Raw genomic sequence first — 12996 nt, forward strand, 5'->3', positions numbered from 1 at the left:
TAAAATATATAATTTAAATAAGATGTAAGGCAGACTATTCCTAAAGAAGATTTTTGGGAAACATTAAAGAGAATAGACTCTTTCTGTCTTGCTTAAAAGTCAAGGTTGTGCTAATGGAGGCAGCATGGTATGCTAGAAAGAACAGCAAATTGGGAATCAAGAGACTTGGATTACAATCTGTTCCTGTCTGACTTTGGGGGAATAATTTAATTTAGCCTCTAGGTTTTAGTATTTTCATCTGCAGATGACAGGATTGGTCCAAACTTTTCATTTCATAAACTGCATTTTCTTAACTCTTTATAATTATCCATCTGATTTATTTTAAATTTGATTTATTTTACAGTTTTTTCATGTTACTTTAATGTGTGCTTTTGCAAGATAGAAAGTATGATCCCATATTTCAGGAAGATAGAAGGTATTATTCTATAAGTTGTCCAGTGGCACAGAGCTAGTAAATAATGGAACAACCCATGCCTGTCTTACTCAAAAGCCCAATTATTTGCCTTCACACTATACTGATTATTTCCCCAAGGAGATTCTTGTATAAGTATGTTTTGTAGTTTATGTAGTAGAAATGCTAGATAAGCTTTTTTAAAATGAGGGCTGGGCATGGTGGCTCACACCTGTAATCCCAGCACTTTGGGAAACTGAGGCAGGTGGATTGCTTGAGCCTTGGAGTTCGAGCCCAGCCTGGGCAACATAGTAAGACCTCGTCCCCATAAAAATAAAAAAATAAAAAAATAAACTTTTTAAAAATGAAATATACCCAAATAAATGAAATTTTATTTGAAAAGCATGTTATAATGAATAAAACCTGTTTACATATATCACTTAACTGATACTTAGCACAGGTGCAGGTATAGGTAAGTGTTCGATTTTTTTCATGTAATTGAAATGTTCATTTATTTGACGTATAAGATTAATCTGAGAAAATTGAATGTTTTCATTTATATTTAACTACTATTACAAAATTCTGCTTATTAATGTGTACATATAATACTTTCATGTATTCCCACACATAAATGTGTGCCTCTACTATTATATTACAGACCCATGAATACACTGACTCTAACAGGCCAGTTCAGTTTTGCTGAAGTTCACTCCTGGGTGGTTTTTTGTCTGCCTGAAGTTCCAGAAAAACCTCCAGCAGGGGAATGTGTGACATTTTACTTTCAGAACACCTTTCTAGATACACAACTTGAAAGTACCTACAGGTAAATCTAACTTATTACTGGTTCACAAGTGTCGTTTTATATAAATGTAGCTTCTAAGTTTTCCTTTAAGTTAGGAATTATTTGTGAGTAATCTGATTGAAAATCTATACTGTTCAAGATAATCTATTGAAAAACAAATCAAATTAGCAAGTTTAGAAAAGCAATTGAGTAAAGATGTATATGCAAAGATCAATACATTTCCTAAGTTCCCAACAATAACAATAACTAGTGAGAAAATAAATTATTTAAAAAGACCCTTTCAGAGTAGCAATAACATTAACAAAATAGCCAGATAAAATCTGTAGGAATATTCTTAATTAGAAATATGTGGAAGTTACATGAAGAAAACTATAAGATTTTATTGACATAAACGACTTGATTAAATGGAGTAATATATTCTATAGTCATCAGTATGAAGTCATTGTAAAAGATGACAGTCCTACCCAAATTGATTTGAATATTTATCCTAATTCCAATAAAAACTTCAGTTGAATTTCTTTATGCACAAATATAACATGGCTTAGAACTTCAGGGCTTAGAAAATGCAGGCTTTTTGTAGCTATCCTGATATGGTGCGGAGGTCATTATATTGTTCTATACGCTTCTCAAGCTTCTAGTTGCACCCCTTGCTCCTCCACCATCACTTCTAACTCATCTTCTATAAGCTCCAGTAATTCCTCTCAACTTCTCAATATAGTAGAAGCTAAACTTTTCCTTCCTTTTTTTAACTTGTCTCTGAATGTGAAATGGCCTACTTCTTGGGCAAGGCCAATTTCTCTACATCTACCCATTGAGCTTTCATCCTCCTGCTTCTTCAAAGTCTTTGCATTCTCATTTTCACATCTGTAGGTTGTTTTTTGTTTTTGTTTTTTTGTTGTTATTGTTATTTGTTTTGTTTGTTTGTTTTGAGACAGGATCTCACTGTGTCACCCAGGTTAGAGTGCAGTGGCATGATCTCGGCTTACTGCAGCCTTGACCTCCCAGGCTCAAGCGATCCTCCCACCTCAGCCTCCTGAGTAGCTGGGACCACAGGCACACGTCACCATGCTCAGCTAATTTTTTTATTTTCTGTAGACAGGGTTTCACCTTGTTGATCAAGCTGGTCTCAAACTCCTGAGCTCAAGCAATCCTCCTGCGTTGGCCTCCCAAAGTGCTGGGATTATAGGCATGAGCCACCACACCTGGCCTGCAGGTTGTGTTTGTTTTGTGTGTGTGTGTGTGTGTGTGTGTTTTTTTGTTTTTTTTTTTTGCTTTGTGTTGCTTGTCTGGGAGAGAGCACATTATTCTTTCTCTGCCTCTTAAGGTTCTTTCCCTAAGCAGATTATTGTGGTTTTCTCCTGAGTTCTAAAAACTTAGCATGCTAAAGTCTCAACTAGGGAGCAAGAAGTAGAATACCTCTTGTTTCTCTTGTTATTTTAGGATAATAACACTACTATTTTAAAAACATAATTTTACCTCAGAATTCAGCCTTTTAGAACCAAGAACTCTTCAGTAATCTAATTGGTTTTAACATCCATTCTATGGGGGTTTTTCACTGTACTGTCCAAGGAAGCTTATCTGTGTCTAAACCTGTAATAATTACTCCCATTTTGAAGTACCACAATGAACCTCACACATTAATCATAGCAGACAATTCAACATGCCCCTAGCATATTATATACTTTTATAATAGCACACCTTTGCTCTTCTATCATTCTGTGTCTTTGAGTATTTTTTCTTAAGATTCAAAACTGTATATCCTTTAAGGTCTTTAATAGCTACTTTTTTTTTTTTAAGAGACAGGGTCTCACTGTGTTGCCCAAGCTGGTCTCAAACTCCTGGCTTCAAGCAATCCTCCTGCCTCAGCCTCCCCAGTAGCTGGCATTATAGGTGCAAGCTACTGCATCCAGCAGTAGCTACATTTTTGAAGCCTTCTTTGATTCTCCCTTGATTCTCTGTTTCCATAGCATTTTTCTTACTTGTCTGTGATATTTATTATCTGCTTAAAGTATATAATAATTTTTTATTTTTTATCTTATTCTTTTTTTGAGACAGAGTCTCACTCTTTTGCCAGTTTGGAGTACAGTGGTGCAATCTTGGCTCACTGCAACCTCCACCTCCTGGGTTCAAGTGATTCTCCTGCCTCAACCTCCCGAGTAGTTGGGACTACAGGCACGTGCCACCACACCCAGCTAATTTTTGTATTTTTAGTAGAGATGGGGTTTCACCATGTTGGCCAGGATGGTCTCGATCTCTTGACCTCGTGATCTGCCCGCCTCAGCCTCCCAAAGTGCTGGGATTACAGGCATGAGCCACCACGCCTGGCCTCTAATAATTTTTATACAAACTTATTTCTCTAAGTTAAACTTTATTTTCATGGACAGTCTAATTTTAAATATCTTTGTATGTCGCTTGCAAGGACCTAAAACATAGTTTTGCACATAATAGGTACTCAACAGATGTTTTTCAGATGCCTGAATAAAATATATGTGTATGGAGGTAGTGTAGAAGTATGTGCTTTGGAGGCAGACGTATTAATGTTTCCATCCTGGCTCTGTGACTTACCAGCTATGTGACCCTAGCTGGTTGGTTAACTCTCTGAACTTCAGTTTTCTTTTCTGAGGAATGAAAATAATAGCACTTACTTTATTGAATTGTTATGATGATTAAAAGAAGATAACCATTTGAGTCATTCTATAGTACCTGGCACTATGTGTTTACTAAATATCATCTGTTAAGATTAAAGACTAATAGAAATGTCATGATTTCTAAAACACAACTGAGATCAAAGTAGTAAGGGTTTATTATTTTCTTTCTAGAAAAAAAATTATCTTTTTTTTTTATTTGTTTTGAGACAGGGTCTCACTCATCAGCCCAGGCTGGAGTGCGGTGTCGCAATCTCAGCTCACTGCAACCTCCTCCTCCCAGGCCCAAGTAATTCTAATGCCTTAGCCTCCTGAGTAGCTGGAATTTTAGGAGTGTGCTACCACGCCTGGCTAATTTTTGTATTTTCAGTAGAGACGGGTCTCACCATGTTGGCCAGGTTGGTCTCGAACTCCTGACCTCAAGTGATCTGCCTGCCTTGGCCTCCCAAAGTGCTGGGATTACAGGCGTGAGCCACCATACCAGACCAAAGCAATTATCATTTGCATATACATCATTTGCGTGTGTGTGAAAACCAAATGAAAAGGTAACATTAACTATATGAAAGATGATATATATTAATTAGGAAACTTGGTCATCGTAAAAAGGAACCAAATGCAAGCAGCTTAACCAAATAAAATAAATTTATCAGCTCACATAACTTAAAAGTCTAGCAGTAATCTGCCTCACGCACAACTGGATCAGTGGCTTAATTGATGTCATCAAGATTTTATCCCTTGTTCAGTTCTGCTTTTATCTTTCCTTGGCTTTACCATGCAGTGTTATGGCCACCAGCGGTTCCTAGAATCCAGTCTTGTATGTTTTCAGCTGCTATAGAGCTTCTCTTGCCCACTAGCTCCAATAAAAGTCCCAGGATTGAGTATCATTGTTAAGCCATGAACCACTGTGGTCAGGGGTATGGAATGTACTGCTCAATGCTTCCTCCTGAAGTCCCAGAAATAGATTGAGACCATTGCCACTGAAACTGAAGAGGGCAAGAGAAAGAGGAGTGGTACCCTAAAGAAGAATAACGATCCTGGCTGGGCACGGTGGCTCACGCCTGTAATCTCAGTAGCTCACGCCTGTAATCCCAGCACTTTGGGAGGCCAAGGCGGGCGGATCACAAGGTCAGGAGATCGAGACCATCCTGGCCAACATGGTGAGACCCCCGTCTCTACTAAAAATACGAAAAAATTAGCTGGGTGTAGTGGCGCGTGCCTGTAATCCCAGCTACTTGGGAGGCTGAGGCAGGAGAATCACTTGAACCCAGGAAGTGGTGGTTGCAGTAAGTGGAGATCGCACCACTGCACTCCAGCCTGGCAAAAGAATGAGACTCTGTCTCAAAAAAAAAAAAAAAAAGAAAAATAACGGTCCTCCGACCATAAGCAGTGGCATTGGATGCTGAGCATGAAAAACAGCAGATGTCACTCTTTCATGTTTGGTATCAGATTTCTTTTAAGGATAAAGCATATAGTCACACTGTAATTTGTGTGATTACATGAAAGAAAAACATACTTATGTAAGTAAGCAATTCTAAGTGCATTTTATATATGTCTATATATGAGGTTAGCTGTTGGAAATATTAGTGAAAAATGAAGATAAAAGTTGTTTTAAATGAAGTTTTTATATAAATTGTAACATCTTGAGGAGGCATATATCTTTTGTTTTACGAGTAAATTCAGAAGCTGAATTAATATAATAGTAAAGGATTACATTTTTAAATTTGCTTTATATTAATGATATATGTATACAAAAGAAATCTACAGTCAAATGAAATCTATACACATGATTATGATAAGTACTAATCATAAAATATATATGTACTGGACAATTTCCTTCTACAGCTATTCTTTTAAAAAATATATTAATTTTATAGAAAAGGAGAGGGAGTTTTTAAATCTGACAACATTTCTACTATCTCCATCCTAAAAGATGTGCTTTCTAAAGAAGCTACAAAAAGGAAAATTAACCTCAACATATCATACGGTAAACAAACAAACAAAATTAATAATTCTTTCTGATGTTTATTTTGTGTTGATGTTACATTATTAATGTTTCTGATCAAAGTGATTTATCTAACTGCATCTGGTCAACTCCTTCTAGAGATAAATGAAGTATCAGTCAAACACACTTTAAAGCTAATCCACCCAAAGCTGGAGTACCAGTTGCTTTTGGCTAAGAAAGTGCAGTTAATTGATGCTTTAAAAGTAAGTACATGTGTCGTCGTGGACTGGTGATTATTATTTGAAGTCATAGGATTTCTAAAATTATCAATACTTTAACATTACATTGGATTGAATTTTGAATATTAAGGTGCTTCTGTTTTTAATTTTAAATAAGGAATTGCAGATTCATGAGGGAAATACGAACTTTCTGATACCAGAATATCACTGTATTCTAGAAGAGGCAGATCACCTACAGGAAGAATACAAAAAGCAACCTGCACATCTTGAAAGACTCTATGGTTAGTGGACCATTCTAGAATACCTTGCCATATTTCTTTTCTTTTTTTTTTTTTTTTAATTATACTTTAGGGTTTTAGGGTACATGTGCACAATGTGCAGGTTTGTTACATATGTATCCATGTGCCATGTTGATTTCCTGCACCCATTAACTCGTCATTTAGCATTAGGTGTATCTCCTAATGCTGTCCCTCCCCCCGCCCCCCACCCCACAACAGTCCCCGGAGTGTGATGTTCCCCTTCCTGTGTCCATGAGTTCTCATTGTTCAATTCCCACCTATGAGTGAGAACATGCGGTGTTTGGTTTTTTGTCCTTGCAATAGTTTACTGAGAATGATGTTTTCCAGTTTCATCCATGTCCCTACAAAGGACACGAACTCATCATTTTTTATGGCTGCATAGTATTCCATGGTGTATATGTGCCACATTTTCTTAATACAGTCTATTGTTGTTGGACATTTGGGTTGGTTCCAACTCTTTGCTATTGTGAATAGTGCCGCAATAAACATACGTGTGCATGTGTCTTTATAGCAGCATGAGTTATAGTCGTTTGGGTATATACCCAGTAATGGGATGGTTGAGTCAAATGGTATTTCTAGTTCTAGATCCCTGAGGAATCACCACACTGACATCCACAATGGTTGAACTAGTTTACAGTCCCACCAACAGTGTCAAAGTGTTCCTATTTCTCCACATCCTCTCCAGCACCTGTTGTTTCCTGATTTTTTAATGATGGCCATTCTAACTGGTGTGAGATGGTATCTCATTGTGGTTTTGATTTGCATTTCTCTGATGGCCAGTGATGATGAGCATTTCTTCAGGTGTTTTTTGGCTGCATAAATGTCTTCTTTTGAGAAGTGTCTGTTCATGTCCTTCACCCACTTTTTGATGGGGTTGTTTGTTTTTTTCTTGTAAATTTGTTTGAGTTCATTGTAGATTCTGGATATTAGCCCTTTGTCAGATGAGTAGGTTGCAAAAATTTTCTCCCATTCTGTAGGTTGCCTGTTCACTCTGATGGTAGTTTCTTTTGCTGTGCAGAAGCTCTTTAGTTTAATGAGATCCCATTTGTCAATTTTGCCTTTTGTTGCCATTGCTTTTGGTGTTTTAGACATGAAGTCCTTGCCCACGCCTATGTCCTGAATGGTATTGCCGAGGTTTTCTTGTAGGATTTTAATGGTTTTAGGTCTAACATATAAGTCTTTAATCCATCTTGAATTAATTTTTGTATAAGGTGTAAGGAAGGGATCCAGTTTCAGCTTTCTACATATGGCTAGCCAGTTTTCCCAGCACCATTTATTAAATAGGGAATCCTTTCCCCATTTCTTGTTTTTGTCAGGTTTGTCAAAGATCAGATAGTTGTAGATATGCGGCATCATTTCTGAGGATTCTGTTCTGTTCCATTGATCTATGTCTCTGTTGTGGTACCAGTATCATGCTGTTTTGGTTACTGTAGCCTTGTAGTATAGTTTAAAGTCAGGTAGCGTGATGCCTCCAGCTTTGTTCTTTTGGCTTAGGATTGACTTGGCAATGCGGGCTCTTTTTTGGTTCCATATGAACTTTAAAGTAGTTTTTTCCAATTCTGTGAAGAAAGTCATTGGTAGCTTGATGGGGATGGCATTGAATCTATAAATTACTTTGGGCAGTATGGCCATTTTCACGATATTGATTCTTCCAACCCATGAGCATGGAATGTTCTTCCATTTGTTTGTATCCTCTTTTATTTCATTGAGCAGTGGTTTGTAGTTCTCCTTGAAGAGGTCCTTCACATCCCTTGTAAGTTGGATTCCTAGGTATTTTATTCTCTTTGAAGCAATTGTGAATGGGAGTTCACTCATGATTTGGCTCTCTGTTTGTCTGTTATTGGTGTACAAGAATGCTTGTGATTTTTGTACATTAGTTTTGTATCCTGAGACTTTGCTGAAGTTGCTAATCAGCTTAAGGAGGTTTTGGGCTGAGACAATGGGGTTTTCTAGATATACAATCATGTCATCTGCAAACAGGGACAATTTGACTTCCTCTTTTCCTAATTGAATACCCTTTATTTCCTTCTCCTGCCTGATTGCTCTGGCCAGAACTTCCAGCACTATGTTGAATAGGAGTGGTGAGAGAGGGCATCCCTGTCTTGTGCCAGTTTTCAGAGGGAATGCTTCCAGTTTTTGCCCATTCAGTATGATATTGGCTGTGGGTTTGTCGTATATAGCTCTTATTATTTTGAGATACGTCCCATCAATACCTAATTTATTGAGAGTTTTTAGCATGAAGGGTTGTTGAATTTTGTCAAAGGCCTTTTCTGCATCTATTGAGATAATCATGTGGTTTTTGTCTTTGGTTCTGTTTATATGCTGGATTACATTTATTGATTTGCGTATGTTGAACCAGCCTTGCATCCCAGGGATGAAGCCCACTTGATCATGGTGTATAAGCTTTTTGATGTGCTGCTGGATTCGGTTTGCCAGTATTTTATTGAGGATTTTTGCATCAATGTTCATCAAGGATATTGGTCTGAAATTCTCTTTTTTGGTTATGTCTCTGCCAGGCTTTGGTATCAGGACGATGCTGGCTTCATAAAATGTGTTAGGGAGGATTCCCTCTTTTTCTATCGATTGGAATAGTTTCAGAAGGAATGGTACCAGTTCCTCCTTGTACCTCTGGTAGAATTCAGCTGTGAATCCATCAGGTCCTGGACTCTTTTTGGTTGGTAAGCTATTGATTGTTGCCACAATTTCAGAACCTGTTATTGGTCTATTCAGAGATTCAGCTTCTTCCTGGTTTAGTCTTGGGAGGGTGTATTTGTCGAGGAATTTATCCATTTCTTCTAGATTTTCTAGTTTATTTGCATAGAGGTGTTTGTAGTATTCTCTGATGGTACATTGTATTTCTGTGGGATCGGTGGTGATATCCCCTTTTTCGTTTGCCATATTTCTTTTCAACTGGCTATTTCCCAAGGATCATGTAAGAGAAGCTGGGCAGAAAGATAAAAAGATTACATCAGTCATGATTCATGAGCCAGTCATGAATCAGTTGACAACAAATTTATTGCACAGAATATTTCTGTATTTTGTCAAGCTACTTTTAATATTTAATTCTTTTACTTGATAAAATGCAAGTATATTAAGAAATAAGTATACTGTGATGAATTTATATATATGAACAAACCTGGTATAAAATGAATGTAATCTATGAACCTTTAGAGCTTAGACTGTATTTCACACAAATAATTGTCATGTTTTGTTGCTATTGTGAAATATAAAAATGCAGCATTTAACATTTTTAAGGCAAAATTTAATAAAGGATATACAGTATTCGTGTTGTGTCCATTTACAATTCAAAACTGACTTTGGTGGTGAGAAGTTGAATGTTTCACAAATTGTATTGAAACAGAGTAAGGGAGGTGAAGGGAGGGAAAGAAGGAGTGAGGAAGGAAGAAACAGCTTAAGAAAAACAATTTTGTTAGCAATCTTTACATAAGACCTGTTATATATAGCACACTATTTACACTGTCTTCATAATCAGGTGAGATATTTAATCCTTACAATAGCTCTACAAGGTAGGTGGTATTATCTTCATTTTTCATATGCTTTAACTGAAATCTGAGTCTAAGGAATTTGTTGTCACCTAGCAAGTTAGTGATAATGCCTGCATTAGAATCTTCTCACCCCAAAATGCATGCCTTTTACACTATGCCAAGTCTTCCATAGTCACTGTAGAGCCAATTGGTATCACTAGTACACATTGATCCTTAAGCCTGCCTACTGAATTTTTATTACATATCCAGAGACTTTCTCACAAACTGTAGCTATATTTAATGTCTTAACCTTTATTACATGACAAGCACACGATCTCTTTTATCCTTATAATAACTTATGAGATTGGCTGTACATAACATCACTGATTGCAAAATCCAGACAGCTTTGTAAACCAAAGTTTTTTCATAAATAATTTGACAGCAAAATCTTGACTTAATCTGAATTAATAACAAAATCTGACTTAACCTGACATGAGGTTTTATATATATATATTTTTTGTTTGTTTGTTTGTTTTTTGAGACGGAGTCTCTCTTGGTCTCCCGGGCTGCCGTCAGTGGCACGATCTCGGCCCACTGCAACCTCTGCCCCCTGGGTTCAAGCAATTCCCCTGCCTCAGCCTCCTGGGTAGCTGGGATTACAGGTGCGCGCCATCATGCCCAGCTAATTTTTTTGTACTTTTAGTAGAGACAGGGTTTCACCATATTGGCCAGGCTGGTCTCCAACCCCTGACTTTGTGATCTGCCCGCCTCGGCCTCCCAAAGTGCTGGGATTACAGGCGTGAGCCACCGTGCCCAGCCCAAGGTTATATCTTTTTTATTCCACTTAGTGCAAATATTCATCCGTATATTTTGTGACAGAAATAGTACTATGTTTTGCTATTGGATGCTACCACTCAGTCCCCTTGGGGTTAATACCATAGTATATTCATTATCTTCCTAAAATAGGAAAAATTCTGAAATACATCTTGCATCAAGCTTTTTGGATAAAGGATTGACAGCTTGAATTATTCCTGTTTTACATATGAGAAAACTCAAGGTGAAATGATTTGCCCAGATCTTTGAACCTAGGACTGTTTGCCTTCAAGTCAAATCCCAAGAATGGTCAACATATAGGTGGAATATTTTAATTCAGATAAGCTGTTAAAAACAGAATCTGCCTAGACTATGTCAAAATGGTCTGCTTGGTGGAAAAAAGATACCACTTGTTGTGATGTTATATATACTGACAGCAGTTCAAAAATGGCCAGTAGTTGATTGTCTGAATTAATAGCTTGTAATCAATTGTTAAGAGGGTTATTAGGCAGATGATTTATATCTTGAAACTTGTTTTAAAATCCCCCCAAAACGAATATTTTTAAAAACATGGCTTTTAGGTTTGTGTATGTTAAATCATGGAATTACAGGTGCTTAAAAATAGATTATCAAGCAATTAATTTAGTGAAATACTGTGTCATTAAATATAACTAATCACTGACAGGAAATTTATGTTTTTTCTTTATAGGCATGATCACTGATCTTTTCATAGATAAATTTAAGTTTAAAGGCACCAATGTAAAAACTAAAGTACCCCTTCTATTGGAAATTCTGGACAGTTATGACCAAAATGCATTGATTTCATTCTTCGATGCAGCATGAAATACAAATAAGGTAAAGTCCCAAAGAAGTGGTCTGTTTAAATGAAAAATGGTAAAAGTGAATTAGAAGTTAACTGTGTATGTACTTTAATTTCAAATGCTTTTTTATATCTAAAAATATTTGAGATATAATGGCTTTTTAAAGTAATGCTTCTATTTCTTTTGACAAATTGAACTTTCTAAAAGTCTTTTTATTTTTAAAACACAAGTAGAATGATTTAAATAGGATTTTAATGAATTTTTGGCAAGTGGCTGTTTTAATTTTTAAATTGAGAAGTAATATGTGGAAAATTAAAATATATTCAAATGTATTACAAGGTACATAAACAAATACGTAAACTGCTTTATAGGTTTCAAAATGTATTTTTATATATTACCTTATTTGATCTTCACAACTGTTGTATAAGTTTGTCAAATCATATAAGAAAACTAATTCTCAGTGAAATTTTGTGATTAAGAGGACATGCTAATATTTTGTAAAGCTGGGACCAGAACCCAAATACTGGTACTTGCTTTGTGTCCTGGTTACTATGTATGTTGCCAGCTAGTGGAAATAACCTACCAATTATTTTTTCTAGGAGATAGGATTGATTTGCAACTGATTTTCCTTTTGCTTGGTAGTGTTTTATGACTCTGCTGCAGTTTGTGGAAATGCTGGACTTGGCTCAGTGCTATAAATTGTAGCCAGGGAAATAAGATGAGCTTACACAGAGTGGGGGGATCTTAATTAGACATGCTGTAACCAGTGGAGCTATTCAAGCGTGCTTCAAGTGAAGAGTGCAGAAATAGTGATGCCATCTTAGATTTTCCTACACTAGTATCTTCTAGATCTCTTTTTATCATATATGACATTAAGGCTACAGAAGTTTTGTACATTAATCTTAATTCATATTTATTAATTTCAAGGGAATATTGAAAGGTTTTAAAATGGCATACAGATAATGGAAAATAAGCTTTATGTTTCAAGAAGGGCAGGCTGACGAATTTTTTAGAAAACAGTGCTTCTTAATATGCTATTATACTTATTAGCTATGTGCAAGCTTTGTATATTCTTATATTTATATATAAATATAAAAATTTGTTAAAGGCACATATAGTTAAGAGAGTTGTATTTTAATAAGGTCATATTGTTTTTACTATATTTAAAGAAACTACTTCTGAAAGGAACATAATTATATCTAGGTCACTAGAACGTCACTGTGTTTTTTGTTGGTTGCCACAGCTTGGGGAAAAATAGAAAAACATTAATGACTCTATTTGAATATTTTGTAATGCATTGCTATTTATTATATATATCAACAGTAGTTCAAGGTGCCATCTTAAATTAATTGTATCTTCATTAGGAAAAATAAAAAGCATAAAACACAATTTCTGGTTACTATGAATAAACGCCTAAATGTTAAGATGACGTTACAGTCTGACACTTGAGTACTGTATTACTATGTGAGCTCCGTGCTAAATAATTTATGCACATTATTTAATCCTAATAACCATATGACTGTACTTATTAGTCCCTATTAACAGATAAGAAAACGGAG

The 12996-nt window shown here is 36.1% G+C and overlaps 1 protein-coding gene across 1 annotated transcript in view; it reads left to right on the forward strand.

Annotated features, from left to right (window-relative positions):
• BBS7 (Bardet-Biedl syndrome 7) overlaps positions 1-12879 on the forward strand; it is a 50696-nt gene extending 37817 nt beyond the window's left edge. Inside the window, exons 15-19 of the mRNA XM_003271344.4 lie at positions 1050-1214; positions 5713-5822; positions 5940-6043; positions 6177-6300; positions 11326-12879. Of these exons, the coding sequence (XP_003271392.1) occupies positions 1050-1214; positions 5713-5822; positions 5940-6043; positions 6177-6300; positions 11326-11459 (637 nt within the window). The 3' untranslated portion in view covers positions 11460-12879. The remainder of the gene's footprint in view (positions 1-1049; positions 1215-5712; positions 5823-5939; positions 6044-6176; positions 6301-11325) is intronic.
• Positions 12880-12996: the final 117 nt, after the last annotated feature.

The sequence above is a fragment of the Nomascus leucogenys genome, chromosome 7b (assembly GCF_006542625.1).
Source record: "Nomascus leucogenys isolate Asia chromosome 7b, Asia_NLE_v1, whole genome shotgun sequence".
Classification (NCBI taxonomy): Eukaryota; Metazoa; Chordata; class Mammalia; order Primates; family Hylobatidae; genus Nomascus; species Nomascus leucogenys.